This window comes from Lepisma saccharinum, chromosome 7 (genome assembly GCF_977018435.1).
Source record: "Lepisma saccharinum chromosome 7, izLepSacc3.1, whole genome shotgun sequence".
Taxonomy (NCBI): Eukaryota; Metazoa; Arthropoda; class Insecta; order Zygentoma; family Lepismatidae; genus Lepisma; species Lepisma saccharinum.
In genome coordinates, this window is record NC_139235.1 from 63,523,831 (window position 1) to 63,544,309 (window position 20,479).

Genomic DNA, 20,479 nt, shown 5'->3' on the forward strand with positions numbered 1-20,479 from the left:
GCACAAGAAGCGAAGTAAAATAAAGCAAATCAATAATAATAATAATATTATTATTAGCATTATCATTATTAAAATTATTGTTATTGGTACTTGCCCCCACCCTCTCCCCCGACAAAAATTCGTGGTTGTGCCTCTGATGTGAAGCAGAAAACTTATGTCAAATTCTTATGTTTATCCATGCAGATAAATGTTTCACTTTGCCGTGATATTATTCACTACAACCTTGGTGACAATGAAGTTCGACCAGAAAGGAATACGTGATTAAATGCACAGAGGCATAGGCGGTGGAATGGCTGACCCGCAGAAGTGATGCATGTGTGTAAGAGGAGGCGTGTGAGCAGGCAAGAATCGTGATCCCAGCATGTTGCACCCAAGGTCACGTAAAGAACGAAAACGGGGAACAATACGCGTGACATAGAACTTCGACCAGGCACCAGACCCATATGGAAAATTCCAGATAGTGGCGCATTTGATGGAAGCATGACGTCACGGACACGATAAGGGAGTCCGCCGTATATAAGCGCGTGCTGTGCACCCAGGAACCGCAGTGCATGATCACCATAGCCAGGGGCAAACCTATTGACAACACCGTGAGGAGAATAGTGGTGGAGTTGCAACGGGATGGACTCAGTGAACGGGAAATAGGGCGCCAACTGAACTTACCCAAGTCAACCGTCCACTGCATCATCAAACACCACCAAAATACGGGTACTACAGAGCCAGGTAAGGCCCCCGGTCGAAAACACCTGCTGGGTGTGCGTGACCTACGGATATTTAGGTGCTATATCCAGACCAACAATCATGTTTCTGTGGTCGAATTACGACTGTGGACTCGAGAACGCTTTCACATTGAAGTGTCGACCAGAACCATTCGCAGTTACCTACAGCGATGCGGTTACCGAGTGTACAAGGCGAAATGTAAACCCTTCCTTTCCATGTTGAACAAAGGCAATCGACTACGGTGGGCACGTATGTACCGGGGATGGACATTTCGGCAGTGGAACAGGGTTTTGTGGACGGACGAATCAATTTTCAATGTTGTGTACGGGAAAATACGGAAAACAGTCATTTGTCGGAAGGAGGAACAGAATGAAGCAAAATGTTATGCACGTTGGGTACAGAAACCTGCGTCAGTGATGGTATGGAGATGCATGACGGCATCTGGGGTTGGCCCACTACACGTCTGTGAGGGCATTGTGAATGCACACGCCTATACACGCATACTGGAGCGGCATCTTCCCACAGTGCGAAGGCACCTGTTCCACAGGCGGCGTCTCATCTTTCAACACGACAATGCCAGGCCTCATACAGTGCGGCTGACAAGAGAATGGTTGACTCGCCATCACGTGCGAACTCTGCCATGGCCACCATCGAGTCCCGACCTCTCGCCCATTGAGAATGTGTGGCGTGTTCTTAAGCGACATGTGCAACATAGGGGACCCACGACAGTGTCTGCTCTTATCACCTGCCTGCAGGAGGAATGGCACCGCATCGATGTGGAATACCTTGAACGACTCGTCTGCAGCATGCCCCGACGCATTGCCACAGTTATTCGCCGATGGGGCGGTGTCACACCATGGTAAACATAATCCCCTCTAACAGTGGTCGAACTTCAATGTCACGTGTAGATGGACGAAAATGTTTTATTTTGTGTGGACACCATACATTGCTGCGTTGCAGCGGAAATTTATTTTTTCCTTTGTTCCATGTAGCCTGCTGAATAAAATATGTTCAGCATATGCATGTGTTCTCCTTCTTTCACAACGCATTGCTATATTTGTGACTGGTCGAACTTCATTGTCACTAAGGTTGTAGATACATCCCGATTTGTTTAATTTATTGATTTCTTATAACATATCAGTGCCATTGTAAATGTGTGTTAACCTCTGCAAAACCAATATTACACCATGAAATAGGGGAGAAGGTATCTTCGTGTGTATTGTTACATAAAATAAATTTAAGTCAAAAGAATAGTAAAATTTCAGCGGCAGTTTTAGCATGCAGTGGTCTAAGGCTCCGTTTATGCATGCATTTTTTGTCGGGTGTTGCAGAATGACAAATGTCGTACCACATCAGAAGAAAAATTGGATGCATAAATGGAGGCCGTAGTGAGATATTACGTTGCATAAAAGCCCTCATTTGTTTCCATGTTCCTTCAGAATGTCCGACAAAATGCCATTCTATGATGTTGGACAATGCCTTCTGGTCGACAGCTTCGCCCCCTTATTGTTCACACACAGACAAGAAAAAAATTATAATTTAATACACTTACATGTTATATTTAGAGGTAAAGATGTCTGCCCCTTCTGTTATTTGTTTCTGGCACCATTGTTGTGTCAGATGCATAATAGGTACCTAAAAGTTTACACCAAGGGATGGTAATAAGATTTCCATTCCCGTGCAGTGCTTCACAAATTCCTCTTTAAAAGCAAACATCATTGCATCGCATTTTCAGTTCAACAAAGAAAATTACCATGACTATTTTTGGCCTCTGAAATTCCCTGACTTTTCCTGGTTTTCCAGGTCTGTCCTCACCCTGCGTGAGTAGACTAGGCCTGTGTTAGAACCTCAAACATTAAATCATCTTATGAACTGCACTGAAAGCTTTGCAAGTATAGTACTGCAGGGAGAGGAGTTTGCTCGAGCCCCAAATAGTTTGCATAGATGACACTAGATCACATACAGAATTAAGAGCTTCTTTCAAGCGAATAATGCTCGAACAAGCAAAACAAGTGATATACACTCGAAGCTCATTAGTACACATATAACCGTAATTTGTCTGTGGTAGTGGGCCCTCAAATATGGATTATGAAGTGAAAGACGCAGTGAAATTGAAACTGAAGTAAACATAGTCCTCATCTCCATATTAAAATGTACCGTATTTACGTGCGTACAATGTGCACTCTGGTATTTGATGTGGAAAAGTGACAAACAATTATATCTCGTATATAATGCGCAGTATAATCCAGTTTCAAGAAATGGCTTTGTAGGTCGTAAAGCTATTGTTATGCTGATCAAGAGTGAATGACATCATACCTATTCAATGAATCACTTGTTGCTATGTGGACCAAGAGAAGAATATCACTTGTGTATGCCATGAGTCACCAACCCACACCACCTCCCCCACAACCTCTCCCTCCACTGTGTATAGCATCCCTAAGATTTCACTATTTAACCACCTTATTTATTCTGTAATAGTAGCCAGCGAGATCAAAATTATGTTATGGATTTCCAGTGCTCAGGAAGTTATTTTCTATTATTTCTTAACCAACAAATACCGCTGATATGCATGCCAAGTGATGGGAGGTGCATTCTCGAATTCCGCCAGAATGGCACTGCTTTTCTTGGTGTCGCAGAACATTACATTACAAAGAAAAAATCGTGGGAAATGGCCTTCAAGTTTTGATATGTGGTTTTGCTCATTCCTTCTTTACTTTTTCCAAGAAAACTTCAAAGTGTATACTTTTCGTGACTAACGTAACATTAAAGGAGGCACATTCAGGACCCTCAAACTAGAATTTAGCAGATTTCTTCAATTAAGACATTTACACACTCCATATATATAATATTATTTGGCCAGTAATACATTTTAAGTATTATTTTCTTTTTGCTTATCTTTTCTTTCATCCAAATTACCATAAAAATCAGTGTGTTCCCTCATATTGTGATGAAGTTATTTCAACTGCATTTCACTTATAAATGTCGCTGTCTTGAATATAATACTGTTACCGTATCCAGAAACTGCAGGATTTAAGCTTTACAACGATATATAACATGATAGGGTTCCATAAAGATGAAAAATTAATGCTTCCATAAACATGAAAAATTAATGCAAGTGTCCGAAAATCATGGAATGACCCTGCACGGTTTCATGTTGGCTGCCGAAATTATTCTATGCATAATACACACCACAGTTTTTGGGAGCAAAAATTTTGGAAAAAAGTGTGCATTATACATGAGTAAATACGGTAATTTAGTCTATCGTACCAATACAGTGAAAATGAAACAGATGATTGTGGGCTGAAACTATGGATATTTTATATGTATGCGTCTATGATTATTGTCATATTAAAATGATATGCCATTGTATGCACTTGAAGGTGGGAGACTCGAACGAGTATAGCGAGGAAGTGGTCCCACGCAGTACTATTTGCAAGGCACCAAATGGAACTCATTTACAAGCGATCAATCTTTCATACCTAGTCAAACAGATTTCCATATGTTAAGCATTCACTGTATTTAGTATCACTGAAATAGGTTCATTAATAAAAAAAAAGTATTCACACATCAAATCCTACTGATTTTTGGCCCAGCCTGTAAAATACAACTTAATTCTTTTTTTCTACAATGAACTACCAAACGATTTTTGTCAACTCTGCCCAAGACTGAGAAAATTTCATAAAATATTAACCACTTATAAATTTTCAAAAATTGTATATTCATCCTAATTTTACGATCCCAAGTATTTTTAGTCTTAGTTACACAAGAACATGTGAATACTTTGTGTATATCCCTTTAGCTATTATTGACACACTATTATTTTTTTAAAGGAAAACAGTTTTAATGTATGTTTCGAAATTTCTATTTTTCAAATTATTTTTTTCTACTGTACACCTGTAAATATACAAACAATGAACATGGTTACATTAATACTTGTTCTATACAAAAACAATGAGAGAGTGAATGCACAAACAAGCAATGATTAAAAATACCATTGCACCAATCTACAATATTTACAATAATGGTCACATTCGCACAATCGTTCAGCACGTACACTCTGTGAAAATAATGCACTTTTTTTTTTATTTATTACAGTCCTAAATCCTCTTGTAAAAAGTTTGTGGTAAATGACCTCTCACACAATACTCCAATTTTGAAATGAGGTAGCCAACATATTTGTTTTTATCTTTTAAGTATGGGTTTTCAAATAATTATAGTAATTTTTCTGCCACTTGAATTGTGGACGTTTACAATGGGATGGTTTGATTTTTTCTCACATAGAAATGTGTCTGAGCATGAATTTGCCATGCATTTTAGTTATGAAACTTTCTAAGCATCAAATGCATTTTGCCATTTCGAAAAACAGACTGGAAACTACTTTGAACCTCCTCAATTTTTTAACATCAAAGAGCACAAACCTACATTATATGTAAATCATCTATAACTAAAGTGTACTAAATTGTTGTTGCACAGGTTTGTTTCCTACAAGAAACATGATTGTGAACAACTTCTGAACACTTTATTAGAATTTTGTGTTATTGAAGCTGGGTTATATAAACATTCATAAGGTAAATTAGAAAAGTACAATACTTTGGCAAACAATTTGGAGGGGAGAGGGGGAGATAACACTTAAGATAGTATGAAACACATTTTATGGCTATTAATCAATGTTCAAAGTCTCAACTAAGCCCCGCGACAGGTTAAGTTTGCAGCAGATTTTATGTATTAAACCACGCGAGAACTGTTCATATCACAGACAGTGAGAAAATCGGCAGTATTGCAGCAGGACTACATTCTGTGTGCACGTTTTGGTCTATTATATGCGAAAAGTTGCTGCAAATTTAACCTGTCGTGGGGCTTAGTGAAATATTAATGAATCAATTTTGTGAACAAGCATTTTCTTTACCAATAGTGAGTTTTGTATGTCAATAAACTAATTACTGAAAAGCTAACCTTTAACGAAACACTTAAGAATTTGAATTACTACATTGACTAGATAAATAATCTTGCATTAATGAATAAATTGTACGACTATTTCTTAATATAATGCTATGAAGTTGTAAGAAAGGGCAAGTTGGTTTGATGCGAGAAATGTTTTGAATCGACACATTCCAAAAATTCTTGCACCACATTCAGTTGAACAAGTACTGAAAGTTACTTCTATGAGGGGGAAAAATTATTATTCTAGAAATTATTGCAACTATTTGTACTTACATAAATTACTCATTATAAATACACACATTTCTGTACAGTGAACAGAAAAAATCAGCACAATATACCTTTACACATAAATATGGACAATAAATACATGTTAAGATTGAATACAGTTTCCACAAAAGTCCATATAATGTAAGATAATCGATTTACTGGGATCAAATTATACTTCATAATATTCCACGAGTTTATTAAATGGACGGTAAAACATTCTCAATTTTCATTCCTGGATGATATAATAATCATCATCTGTTTCTATGGATGGATAATGATTGTAAAAATTATCAGTTTGCTCTGAAAATTACATGATATGTTACTGTAGTATGACAGAAAATCAGGGAGAAAAAGGGCATATTCCGGAATAGATTTGAAATATTTGAAGTGAAATCATCTACCTTCAAATTTAGTTTCCACATTAATTTCCACCAAGAATTGCACAAAGGACAAAGTGAAAAATAAATACTTTACGCATGAAAAGAAGAACCTATTTTTCATACAGACTGCATCATGAAACAAAATCAAATATGCTAAATACGAAGACTAACTAAAAAATATGTTCACATCATGAGTTCATTTTACTAAAAGTGATATTGAAGCATGTTAACCCTGTAAAAAATGTAAATCACCAAACTATTAGTTAGTAAAACAATGATTGTAGCTGCACTGCCATTACTAAAAACATCCATACCGCTACATAAAGATGTAACATTATTCAGTGAAAAACATGTGAAATTTTGATGAAATGACGATGATTTCTGATTAATACTTTTCACTAATACATAGATGTAAGCAGGATGAGCACGTAGAATCTACAATATTGCACACGTATTTTATTTGTTTAACAGTGATACCAACATGAAAATTGTAAAAAAAAAAATCAAATCTGCCTTTGCCACATGATAAAGAAAATTGGGTTTGCAAAACTCTTCCTGGTCCTAGTTTAATTTTCTATAATGGAAAATTGTAATGCCATGTGAAACCAAATTCTGCTTTGTAATCCTTAATATAACCAAGGGAAAGTTACAGTTCTGTTAAAATTATGTAGATTCTACGTTAACACCCTATATATGGAGCATAAGCATGGCTTGAACCTGCAATTACTGTAAGTTTGTGCCATTGCTCTACAAATTTATCCAATCTAAAATCTTTCAATGGTACACAATAGTAGAAATACTAGGTTTAAAACACTAGCAAGCTGCAAGTCCCCTTTAAACAGTTGATACAACTGAATACCACTTTAAACAAAACAAACACCCACATATTAAAAAAAAATAGCATTTAGATACCCAAGTCAAAGCTTTTGTTAAAACTTTCTAATTCACTGTAAGAAGAACCAGATATAACACCAAATACCCAAAACAGTGTTGCCACTTCCAATAAGAATAACAGTCAATAAAATTGCAGATCACATACCTAAGGCTTAACTTTAGTGAACTATGCAGCTCATTTCTATATTGGCCACTTGAAACAAAAATGAGTGTCATCCACCATTAGCAGTTTTAATACTATATCATAGAAAAGGCATTGAACAAATTATTTGTCAAATTTAGAAGTACTATCATCAGCCTCCCCTCCCCCACTATTTAATAAAAATTAAAAGAGCGCAAGAGTAAATATTGAACTTGATCTGTATTTAAAATTATATTCAGCACTTCATCACAACCATAGCCATATAAAACTTTGGCAGGATATATAGAACAAGTATGTGGCTACACTACATTTACAATCTTGGGCAATTAGTCTTTTGTCAGTAGACCAGCTGCTTAAGGAGAAAAAAAATGTACTGGACAACTAGTTCCAAATCAACATTGTCATTTTCATAAAAAGAAATTGTTCCTTAAAAAAATTAGTACGAAAATACTTTCGTTTCTTTACTTTTTACAGATTTGTCAATGGTTTTCTATGTTCAGGACAAGTTGACCACTTTGGATATCACACATATGGATGGCTGAGTATATGGGGGGAAAATATACATTTGGTTCTTTTCTTCACTGATTGGCCAAAAAGAAAACATCACTGGGCCAACTTTGGTTGCTTGCCACTCCTTTGGTAGAAAATTTCTTAAAATAAATTACTACTTAGACCCGGTGAACTGACTCCATAGATAAACTCACGAGGCTGTACAACGGTGTTCACCATTAAATTCATGAAACTGTACAACGGTGCTCACCGTAACTCCCGAAACAGGCAGGCACACACATGAACACATCTTATTTGAGAAACAAATATTGCCTAATTAACACATTTCTGACTTCACAAAACATCACGGGAATTGCACAAAATGGTTCGCCTTAGTCAGTCTCTCCTCTCTCTCTCTCTCTCAAGCAACTTCACAACCCTCATGATATTTCGCATGAATTTCGACCAGCACAACTTGTCCTCGAGGCATCCATGGGGGTTACTATCTTCTGTTTCTTGTGGTGAATGTTCTTAGGCAAGGACCGAGGGATGTATCGTGAAGTGTAGCTTGTCTCGGCATAAGACTTCAAATGGGATTTGAGGCTTGTTGGCAGGGGTAGTTGTTCAATGCCGTACACGGTAGTCCTTGCTACGATGGATCTGCAACACAATTCTTGCAACGGCAGGACTGGAAAAATTAAATACTTCTGTTAATGAATGCATGTGGTGTAGACCTTCTCTTTTTAAAACTGACATGAAGCAGTGACATTCCATTCAAAAAGGGGAGAAAAGAAATACTCATAAATATGTGGAAACAGGGAAATCTAAACACTGTGAACTTTTGCTTATGCATGTCTATTTTTCACTTTAAACACTTGATTATTATAATTATAGATTTAGAAGGGAGGGGGGGATTAAAACCTCTTATGTAACAATGCATGGAATTTAACCCTTAGTACGCCGCGCGGTCTGACGAAAGTAAGCCCAGTGTCGCCGAGGCTTTGAGCGGGAAATTTGAATTTGTATACATAATGGAGAAAAATCGTAATAACCCTGGCACTATGGGACCAATCTACTTAGGATAACTTTTGTTTTGCAGGTAATACATCGGTGCATGCAACCATGTAAAATTTGGATGCCCCAACCATGTGGGGGGGGGGGGTTTACCCGTGGGGGCTGCATCCCCCGAATTTCAATGAAAAAATCATAAAAATGTGGAGTTTGCCCCCTCTTCTCCAGCTACTTTGGGGAGAAAACCCGAACTTTTGCTTTTTTTCGTTTGCACTTGCATCTTGTGTAGCTACTGTGAATCTATTTCTCGGCTCTTTTTGGAAATATGTCCGGAAGGAAACGATTGTGCGTTAGGGAAATCGATGAGCTGTTATATGATACAAACTGTTTATGTTGAGGCCTCTCCTAACAGAGGAGGGACGGAAGGGAGCCTTTGCAATCGTTTGTTTTGTCTCTACTTCTGGATAGACTCACGCTTCTGGTACCTCTGGCTATCGTCAAGCTTCATTGCATTTCTAACATAGAGGCGACAGAAAGCTGACACCGCCAAACCTTATCCAATCCCCTCTCTCCTTGCCCCCCCCCCCCCCCCCACCACTACTTCAGCTGGATCAACAGGTCTAAACACAAAGAAGAATGTGTGCCTTATCAGTACTAAATCACAGCGTTGGAAGCTTGGAGGAAAACAGAATACCAAGCATTTATTGTGTCTGTCAACTGACCAGCGAACACGTGAGCCCAAAGCCCAAACACGTGACATATTCCGAGAAAGGAGGGGGGGGGGATTTGGAATTTTCGTAAACACGATTGCAAAACCTGTTCCCGAACGAACTGCCAGTGTTTCAACCTCAATATACAAATATAAGTGTGGCAAACCCTCGATAATTGTATCTAAAGCTGTTTGTTCCATATATGCAACCGCGGCTGACAGGGACATACTTTTTTTTGTTCCAAATATGGAACGGCGGGGGACTAAAGGTTAAAGGCTGAAAAGTAAAATTTTGGGGCAACCATGAGGGAATTTCCAGTCTAAACCAGGAACAATAGAATGAAAGACAGCCAAGTGAAAGTTTAGTTGTTGTGGTGGGCTGAGTTTCCAAGAATATAACCTGTCTTGCAGAAGTTTCAGGAAGTAAGCTTCTAAGCTTTCCTGGCGACAAATGATGAAAGGATTATCTCTGGCTATCGACCAGGTGAGTTGTGGAAATGATTCCAAGCTTTCGAGAGCTAACGTCACTCTCATCTTCTACCCTGACATTAGCTCTTGAAAGTTTGGAATCCTTTTCACAAGTCATTTGGTTGATAGCCAGAGACAATCTTTCCATCAAGTTTCAGGAAGTCCAATTTTTTAAAAAATCTTACTCCACAGTGTCCCAAGATGAATTTTTCTCCACACTGACTACCTGTTGTATTTTGTAAAGCTTTGCATAAGTATTTGAGATTTTGAATTCTGAACTTGCATTAATACAACATGTTTAAGAGGAGGAGGACACTGAACCATAAAAAGAGCTCTTAAATAAGACTATGTTGAGCTAAGCCTCAGCATTCAAAATTTTTCAATCTCAGAAGAAAGTTTTCTTTCCAGATGTATGTTAGTGTCTCATCTTAAGCCCTTTTTACCCATGGCGTGATAGCCCTGGAAGGGCCTTGACCTATCTCCCGACTGCCAGTCTCTCTCCCACAATCCTACCTAGAGGTGTGATCTTCAACCGGGAATGGGGTGACGTGGGGTCTGCACGTCGAACCCTCAGCCATTATAGGAGATTTCAGAGACCAGGTTACGCTACTAACTCATAGCTCCCCAATTTCCTCGCGAAGGTGGGTTGCCACCGGTTCTATACACAGACCGAGAACCCAGAGACTGAACCCAGGTGGACTTGAACCCATGCTGTCCCACTGTCAAGAGTCCAAAGCATGGCACCTTGACCGGACAGCCACGGAGGAGGACTGTCTCACCTTTACCCATCCATAATTATTTTGAACACCTGCTAAAATGTTCAAATATCAACAGATTCGATCCTACACTAGGTCAATTCCTAGCCGAGGTTCCTATCTTCGGCAACTAAAACAGAAGTGTACGTAATTCTTACATACCTTTATTTGACCTCCACAATCTCTCCATACCATTCCTGTGAAGAGCCATTCGAGAAAGCTCACTGAAGCTTTCCCTGATGTTGAAATCACAGAGAGGACTGACTTCAAAGAATGCCATCTGGTACTTAGCTGCATAAGCTTCAGCTTCTCGTTGACTAACTTGTCTCTTGAAGGCCAGGTGAAGGCGATTCCCTACAAGAACTTTTGGCACTCCAGGTGCATGCTGTAATCAGGGAAAAGTATAAGCAGAAATTCTACAGACAAATAGGAAGGAAATGAAGAAATAAAACATCTACATTCACACACATGAAATAATAATAATTAGAGGTTACATTGAGCCAAAATCACAACTTAAAATTCCAAGTTCAGATCAATATTCCTCAATTTGTTCTGGCATACAAGATACAAGGTCCGCCCATACAAAAAACTGAACTTTTTTTATAGGAAAGATAGACTTTATAATCATCAAAATAATCACCAGAGTAGGCAATACATTTTGACCAGCGTTTGTACAGGTCTTGGAAACACTGTTGATAGTCATTGACAGTAAATGTTAGCAAAATACGCATAACATTTAATTTAATGGCTGCAACGTCATCAAATCTTCGCCTTTTCATTGCCATTTTAAGCTTGGGAAAAAGGAAAAAAATCAGCAGGCGATAAGTCCGGAGAATATGGAGGGTGATCGATCACCATCACCGAATGCTTAGCAAGATATTGTTGTACAGACAATGTGCTGTGAGGCCGAGCATTATCATGTAACAGAAACCAATGGCCAGAATCACAGAGGTCCTTCCTAACCCGTTTCATCCAGTTTCTGAGTTGACCAGCATTTCCTTGTAATACCACTGATTGATTGTTTGGTTTTCAGGGACTAATTCATGATGGTTCAGTCCTTGGGAACTTTCTCCACATTGTCATCATTCCTTGACGTTGAAGGGCTTCCTGATCTTGGTTCATCCTCGACACTTTTATGTCCAGCTTTGAAACGATTGTACCAGTCATACACCTGCATTCTTGATAATGCTGCATCACCATACACTGCCCATATCATCTGTAACGTTTCGGTAAACAAATTACCCAATTTGTAACAAAATTTTATTTATGCTGCAACGTTGTTCCATCTTGGTGCACATATTTTGTACGCCGTCTGCACACGACCTTCATCTGATGCATGCTTGCCCCAATACCGACTGTCTGTAACAGGTTGAAACATGCACTGACGGGAAGTTTAGATATAGCTCTTTGCAGTGTTGCCAGAATACGGTACCTTTTTACTTGGTTCGGTTCTCAGTTTTTGACAGTTCGGTTTCTTTATGGGCAGACCTTGTACATTTAAAAAATAAGGGTCGATTATTTATAAAAAGTTACTGGCAACAGGGATCGCATCGCATCTGTGCAGTAATTTCAATTAGTCCAGCAATCATATTTTCACTAGTCAGCTGTTAGTTATCGTGTGAGTTACAGCATGTTAAAATGGCTGGGCAATTACACAATTCTGCCAGTTGGGAAGTACAGTCTGTGATTCAATTTCTTAACATTAAAGGTCATAATGCTGCCGTAATTCATCAAAAATTGTGCGAAGGGAATGGTCCAAGTGTATGAGTGAAGGAAAAGTATGGCACCCAAAAAAGGTGAAAAAGTTCAAGCAAACTGCATCTGCAGGAAAAGTCATGGCAGCTGTCTTCTGGGAACAATAAGATCTGCTTTGGTGGACTTCAGAGAGCTGGGGAAAACCCATCACATGGCAGGCGTACTGTGGATCACTAACCACACTACAAAACCAATGACTTGGAATACTGCGATCAGGAAGTTCTTATCTATGATAATGCTAGACCACAAACTGTTGCCCTCACTCTCTAGACAATTCAGAGATATGGATGAGAACTTTTTGATCACTCCTCGAATAACCCGGACCTTGCACCTAGTGACTATCATGTGTTCCTACACCTCCAAAAGTGGCTTGCGTCTTAACGATTTGAAGAAACTGAGATGTTGAAAACGGTAGTGTTCGATTGACTGAACTCTCAGGTTCAAGATCAACTGAAAGGATGAATAGCACAAACCTTTCAAAATTACCAAAACTGAAACCGTATCCACTCAAACAATGATTCTCAGGATCTTTTATCACGCACCTGTGCTTCAAAAACTCAAAAAATCGTCTTGAATCTTTTACCACAGGTGCTACCAAACTCGGATCCCTTACTTGACAAAATCAAACAAAACAATCTGATCTTGTCACCAAGAGCAATGGAATACCCGTGTGCACCACTAGAAGCCTACACCTATTAATTTTACCTACCCCCTGAATTCTTGTTCGTTCTTCTCTTTCCTTCATCGTTTCTAGGATGACTTGCCTGGAAACGCTGACAGGTGAATGCAGTATGTCTAAACTTGATTAAGCATCTCTGAATTAAAAGAAAATTGTCCCTGATGCACCTCGATGCATATTCAAAAATATACCATACCTTACTCGTAAACATTTATTTATGCAGAATTTATATTGTCGAAAGTAGGTCACTTGTGCATTATTAGCACCTGGACACCACAAGAGCTGAATAAATGATATTGTGAACATAACAGTTGGGCTGAAAAGTTCGTAGGCTGACTCATAGATGGCGTTACTAGAATTAAATCCATGTGATTTTTACTTAGTACTAACCTTCAAAAGATACGTGTATAAATTTCACAGCTGCCGGATAATTAGTTCGTGAGATATAGCATTGTGAGTGAAGCAGCTTTTGTTATTGTGAAAAAATGGATAAAAAATAATTTCGTGTGTTAATAAAGCATTGCTTTTTGGCGAAAAAAAATACTGTTGAAGCCAAGGCTTGGCTTGATAAACATTATTCGGACTCTGCACCAGGAAAATCAACCGTTGAGAAGTGGTTTGCTAAATTTAAACGAGGCGAAATGAGCATCGAAGACGATGCACGCAGTGGACGCCCCAAAGAGGCTGTTACCGACGAAAACATCAAAAAAGTCCACAAAATAATTTTAAATGATCGTAAAGTGAAGTTGATCGAGATAGCTGAGACTTCAAAAATATCAAAGGAACGTGTTGGACATATTGTGCATGAATATTTGAACATGCGAAAGCTGTGTGCAAAATGGGTGCCGCGCGTGCTCACAATCGATCAAAAGCAACAACGTTTTGATGATTCGGAGCAATGTTTAGCGATATTCAACCGTAATAAAATTGCTTCGCCATCCACCATATTCTCCAGATCTGGCCCCCAGTGACTTTTTCCTGTTTGCAGACCTTAAAAGAATGCTCGCTGGAAAGAAATTTAGCACTGATGAAGAGATAATCGCCGAAACTGAGGCCTATTTTGAGGTTAAAGAGAAATCGTACTATAAAAATGGCATCGAAAAATTGTATGACCGCTATAATCGTTGTATCGCCCTCGAAGGCAACTATATTGAATAATAAAATCGAATTTTGTCAAAAAAATATTTTTTACTATGTTAGCCTACGAACTTGTCAGCCCAACTGTTAAGACACCACATCATATGAACAGAGCACCCAGAATTCCCCCTTCTGGAAAAAAGACAATCATTAATACACCTATGTAATCAATAATAATCAATATCTACACTTGCCATCAACGGGCACTTTATTTTAATTTTAATTTTTGTCAATGCAAAGACGTAAGCTTATTACAGCACATTACAACAGTTGATATTTCGACTACGAAAATAGTTATTCACTATTCATACCTGGATTATTATTTTAGATAACATACTCAACATGCTCATATGCCTTGTACTCTAAAAGTACGTGAAAGTATATATTTACTGTACTTCAATTATACAAATGGGATAAATATGCAATTTATCTCAAAAACTCTACCATACATGGCAGTATTGACAGAGGTCAATGCCTTTGCATGAGATTGTACGCAACATGGCGATCTTTCTGGAATAAAGGTGAATACGCTATTTGCAAGCACTTCCAAATAAGGTCATGTGACCTTAACAATATTTTAAGATAAAATATATGCTTTCTTATGATACAAATCAGGGATGTGAATAATGTCTGATCACATTTGTACCCAAATACTAACTGTTGTAATATTTCCACTTTCTTGCAATGGCGTCATTCACCATCGTGCTCAAGCCACGTGGAACGAAGCGATGATATGAATCTTTCATTCATGCGACACTTGGTACACACGCTAGCATGCTTTGTTTCGATGAGGAAATGGGTAGATCTACCAAACCTGTACGTTCCAATGAGCTCATGCAACACTAATAACTGAAAGATGGCTTACCTCCATCATGCGGTGAGGAGATAAAGCAGTCCATTCTAATACCTTATTCTTTCATCTGTAATGGAAGTCCAGCTGACGCACCGAAAGCTATGCGAATGCTATTACGTTCACCCGACGACCGCCAAACCATAGGCACCATCTACCTTTGAACTGAGAAATCCGAAGATGTGCATCTCACACATTGAATTGCGCAGCAGCTCCATTTTCACCATCTTTCCGCTGGATTCACATCCCACTCGTTTTTCACATACTTTCACAGTACGTTTGATCAAAGATAGCATAACATATAAATGAATGCTTAATTGAGTTCTATGGACGTGTGTGTGTGTGTATCAAGGACCTTTATGTAATTATAATATATATAATTCTAATTGTCTATTTACGTACGAAATGTGTACTGTATGACATAAAACAAAATTTTGTGAAGATTGTCGAATTAGATTTACGTTTCAAGAAACTACAAGTATTTCATTCTTCTGTGCTAGAAAGCAGGTTAACTGTCTGAAGATTACCACTTGCTGATGGAACCTGAGTGAAACTGATATACTCAAATGCATTGCAGCTTAATACAGTGTAAAGCAGGTACTGTTCTGTAATCACTATCATTTTGCAACATAAGTATAAGTACAGCAGTAAATGACAATTCAACATTTCCCAGTCTTGACTCCTTCCTCATAAATCATAAGACGTGAATCCCCAATTTCTTCGAATTGAACCCAAAGTAATACAATCTGATGTATATTTAACACATACTACAATTCATCATTTTATTTTTATGAGATATGAGAAATAAACACAAAATAAACATTTTTTACACTCACCTCCTCCACTTCTTTAAGCCACCTATCAATGCCATCAAATGACCACTTATTTGTTATATCATAAACCAGAAGAATTCCCTGGGCACCTCGAGAATATGAACGGATTATAGTACAGAATCGCCCCTGACCTGATGTATCCCACAGCTGCAACTTTACACGTTTTCCATCAAGAAGAATGGTTGTTGTCTTGTATGCTACAAAAAAAATATATGTTCTTAAATAAATACCAAATTTCACTTTATTATTTCTAGATCTGGCAAAATGTTAATTGAATACCTATCATTGATAAACACACGAGCTAACCATCAATTATGCAGTCATGTACATGCATATATTGAGCTTATCTATTATGTGTATGTAAAATAATGTAAACATACCTTGTAACTAACATAAGCGAAAACAAGGAAAACTCCAAGAATCCTTAATCAAAACAAGTATAATGTAATCATTCTATTCGAATGTTATGTGTAATATATTCACAGACACATATAGACAGTGTTAAAGGCGGAGCTACTCCTGAGCATGCACATTCATCTGGTTCCCCTCAAACATACGGTTACGCTGATTGTTCTATGGACGTTAATATGAAACTGGGAGGTGGATATTCTTTTACAAGGAAACATGGTATGCAGCATATGGTTGCACAGTTCGATAAGGAACAACTTTATTGGGTCAACTATCACTTCATACATTTTCCGATGGACATAGAGAGAATAAATACATGATAACTTGTATGTTTAAATATACTTGAACAAATAACTCTACAACATACATTTAAATATTAATTGATGAAACCTGTGAAAACCTTCTCGTCACAAAACAAATATGGTTTAGTCTTAATTAAATCACCATTTTATTGTAAAGCAATCAGAACAACGAATTATTATATTTTGTTTGTAGCCTACTTCCATATGATCAAGTGTATGAGATTATGTAAGGTTGTAGAAAAGATAGACGTGTAATTAGACTATGCCATCTACCTTCGGGTTTGAAAATTTACATCAAACTAACGTTCAACACTTTAAACGTATCACAGCACTTTTATTTTTAAAGAATAAATGATACTTTTTAAGGCACTTCAGTTACTCATCCAAAGCATTCAACAAGTTCACTCCTTCATGGTAAAACCTGAACAAATACTTCTCTTGACCATCGTCAGTCTGTTGCGGTATCATCGCACAACTGATGAAAACAAGTGCTCATTTCTTACTTCTATACGTGTGAACTGTACGGGGACTGACCAAAACCGGAAGTCTCGGGGGAATCAATGTTTATGTTTACATGTTTAACATGTTCTCTATGCTTGTACCTATCTGAAAAGAATTGTTAACTGTAATCTAATGTACTGATATGTTCCATACCATCAGTGGAAACAACCACTGTACAATGGTCAATGGAATGAAATAAATCATATCACACAGCAATCATTTGAAAAGTTTAATTTTGGAGCAATTGAAGGTGACTTCTCAGATTTATTTACTAGAGAATGTACTAACCAAAAAAGTTTTCCGGATGAAGTATCAGAGGTTCTGATGTCCCGGTCACTGTTTGAAATTTGGATATTACGTGTATAAGGTGTAATATATTGCTTTTCATAAAGGTGATATTTCTCTGGAAAGAAGTGAGGAAGCCATGTTTTGTGGAATGTAGCCACTGAGTTGCGCTGTTTACAGTGTTGCCACACAGTGTGTTTGTCACTTGAAGAGGAAGGACTGGTTGAGAATGGTGGGACAGCAAGAGTGTGAAGATTGTAAATGTTGTGCAACTGCATTGCTGGAGTGTGGAGGAAAATGGACTTCAGCTGATAAAGAAACTAATGGAGTATGGTGTTCTACCGAAATAAGGTGATTACATGTGTCCCCGAGACATGTTCTTAGTTTGTGCAAAGACAATTCACGCATTGATAAGTACTCGTGGAAGTGCTATAAAAGTTTTGTAGAAAATAAAGAGAAAAGAAAGCCATGTAAATACTCAGTGTCCCTTAGAAAAGGTACCTTTTTTGCTGTTACAGCTCTGCATTTTTGTCAGACTTTGGGGATGCAATACGGCTTTAAGAAACATATGTGAGGAGGCAGAAATTTCGCAAAAGACTGGTGAAGACTGGGCATCCTTCTGCAGAGAGGATTTAGAACATTCAATATATGAAAATCGCCAGAAAATTGGTGGGATAGGCAGCATCGTCGAAATTGATGAATCGAAGTTTGGAAACAGACATTGTTTCCTTGTTCGAGTTGAAAAAAGAGACGTCTGAACATTAATTGCTGTTATCAAGGAATGGATTCTCCCGGTCACCACCATTATATCAGATTGTTGGAAGTCACATGACAACCTAAAGGACGAGGGTTTCGACCACATGAAAGTAAACCATAGTATCAAGTTCGTGGATGAGGAAACTGGTGCCCACACGAATAGCATTGCATGGAGACATGCAAAGGTAACTTTGAACTCGTACAGAACAAGGAAAATTTTCTTTCCTGGTTATCTTGCAAAATATATTTTCCTTAAAAGGTGCCTGCAATTGGGATCAGACTGCACAATGGAATTTTTCCAGCTTGCAGGACAGCTGTACGATCCGTTAAAAGAATGGGATGAGCAGAACGAAAGTGAAAGTGACAACCAGGAAGGAGAGGAACATGTTGAGTGTGGATTTTAAGTGTGGCAACACTGTATCCACCATTGGATTGTAAACACTACAGACTTTGAAGGTAAGCTTAGTGTTATTTGAAGTATGTTTGCCAAACCTAACCGAACGTTACATGAAATTTTCAAGTTACAGTTGTGACCGGGAAATTGTAATGTCAGATTCGTGTTCTGGAGGCCTCATGTATAAAGTGTACGAAACAACAAGTAACAGTAAGTACTCGTAAATAGAGAAAATAAACATTATCTTAGTTAGAAATGCATTATTTCGCCTTAAGAAATGTTCCGCAACACGTTAGCAATGTAAAGAAGTCCGAAATATATGATTCGTAGGTGTTTCACCCATACGATAATAGTACCAAGTGTACAAAATTTCAAACAAATCGGGGAACACTCCAGTCATCTTCAATTAAGACTTAATTTCTTGTAAACATCATACCTGTTTAGTTTCAAATGAAAATGAAGCTTGTTCAGCTTTTGGTAAAACTTTAATCCCAACGGATTTCTTCATTTTTACACAAGAAACTACTTACCGAAATGAGTTTCTGTAGTATTTAGAAGTTCATGTAGGTATTTTCCTTCATCGAAAAACCGATGTTGTTCGTATATGCTAAATTGAACGAAATGAGTGCTAATGGAACCTAACCAAACAGGCTTAACCTAACATCGTAGGCATGCCTCGTCCCCGTGATGGTTCGTGGGGCTAACATCAGTGGTTTACTAATAATTACTCTTTATGCCAAAAATTGAACTTCTTTTCGTGAAAAAAGCAAAATAGTACCTTGAAGAATCTTTCGCAATGCAGAATAGGTAAGTACGAATGTTAAAAATGACGAAATAAACGAGTGAGATGTGTTGGGACTCTATCGAAGTTTTACCCAGCTTTTTAGTAAATATTTACATCAAAGTTAACTGCAAGGGATAAATACGAAAGAACTAAAAGATCCAAAATTTAAATTTAAAAAAAAAATACATACCTATGTTTTACTTGTAAATATAGACATTCTAATTACAAGCTGACTATGTACATACTTGCTTCAATTACTCTTTGCCTTTTGAATACATAATAAGGTATTTATAGAACATATTATGAATTTCAACCTCATTGAATATATGGTAAACTCTATTGATATGCTTGATTTGTCTGATACCGTCATAACCTATTTTTGAATATACCGTCAGGTAAAAGGCATGTATTCTGGAAAAGGTAGGGTAATACCTTGATTATTATAGATATCCTAAGGTTTTGCTTATATACTTTAGATCTCACTGGCTTATGTATACGTCACCTACCAGTGTACAAAATAAATAAATATTTAAATGTATGTCTTAGCAGGGAAAGTAACCTAAAATAACTTTAACCTTGGTTTCACTACGTCATAAACTTGAAACTAGAAAGTGCCATTGCACAGAAACTTACCACTGCCGCTACAAAACGGCGATTCCGAAGAACCATCTTCCAAACCGCTCAATATTTCTTGTTTACCAACATCACTGTCACCCACAAGTAAAAATTTTAACAAATAATCGTACTGCTTTTGATGAGACAATCTTGGCTCAACAGCCATAACAGTGCTCTTTTGTTTTTCTTGCGCATAATAAAAATGTTTCTCACTACATTTAGAAGCAATTTTAGTTCCTTCTTATGAAATGTACATTACAGCAGCACCTTCCTGAAGTGTCATGTCTATTTCATACTGCTACTCCACTATTCTGTTAACCTAATTAAACGTCCACTTTACAACAAAAGTACACCATATCAAAGAAGAACGGCCATCCATACTCCTCTTTCCACCATCACCAATC

At 37.7% G+C, this 20,479-nt stretch overlaps 1 protein-coding gene across 1 annotated transcript; it reads right to left on the bottom strand.

The window, feature by feature from the left end:
* Positions 1-5,463: 5,463 nt before the first annotated feature.
* On the bottom strand, positions 5,464-20,477 carry Rab40 (RAS oncogene family member Rab40). The gene is made up of 4 exons (XM_083125349.1): positions 20,094-20,477; positions 16,034-16,227; positions 10,939-11,161; positions 5,464-8,521 (listed from the first exon to the last, which is right to left on the bottom strand). Exons 1-4 carry the CDS (start codon positions 20,239-20,241, stop codon positions 8,274-8,276), a joined length of 813 nt encoding a protein of 270 aa, XP_082981475.1. The 5' UTR covers positions 20,242-20,477; the 3' UTR covers positions 5,464-8,273.
* Between the last annotated feature and the right edge of the window lie 2 nt (positions 20,478-20,479).

What these genes read in the sequence shown, in the direction of transcription:
- Rab40 (XM_083125349.1), bottom strand. Translation starts at nt 20,241, where the DNA reads ATGGCTGTTGAGCCAAGATTGTCTCATCAAAAGCAGTACGATTATTTG. An exon ending in GCCGTTTTGTAGCGGCAGTG is followed by an intron (nt 16,228 to 20,093) that starts GTAAGTTTCTGT and finishes TTTTTTTTGTAG; the next exon opens with CATACAAGACAACAACCATT. An exon ending in ATTGTGGAGGTCAAATAAAG is followed by an intron (nt 8,522 to 10,938) that starts GTATGTAAGAAT and finishes TAATTTTTCCAG; the next exon opens with TCCTGCCGTTGCAAGAATTG.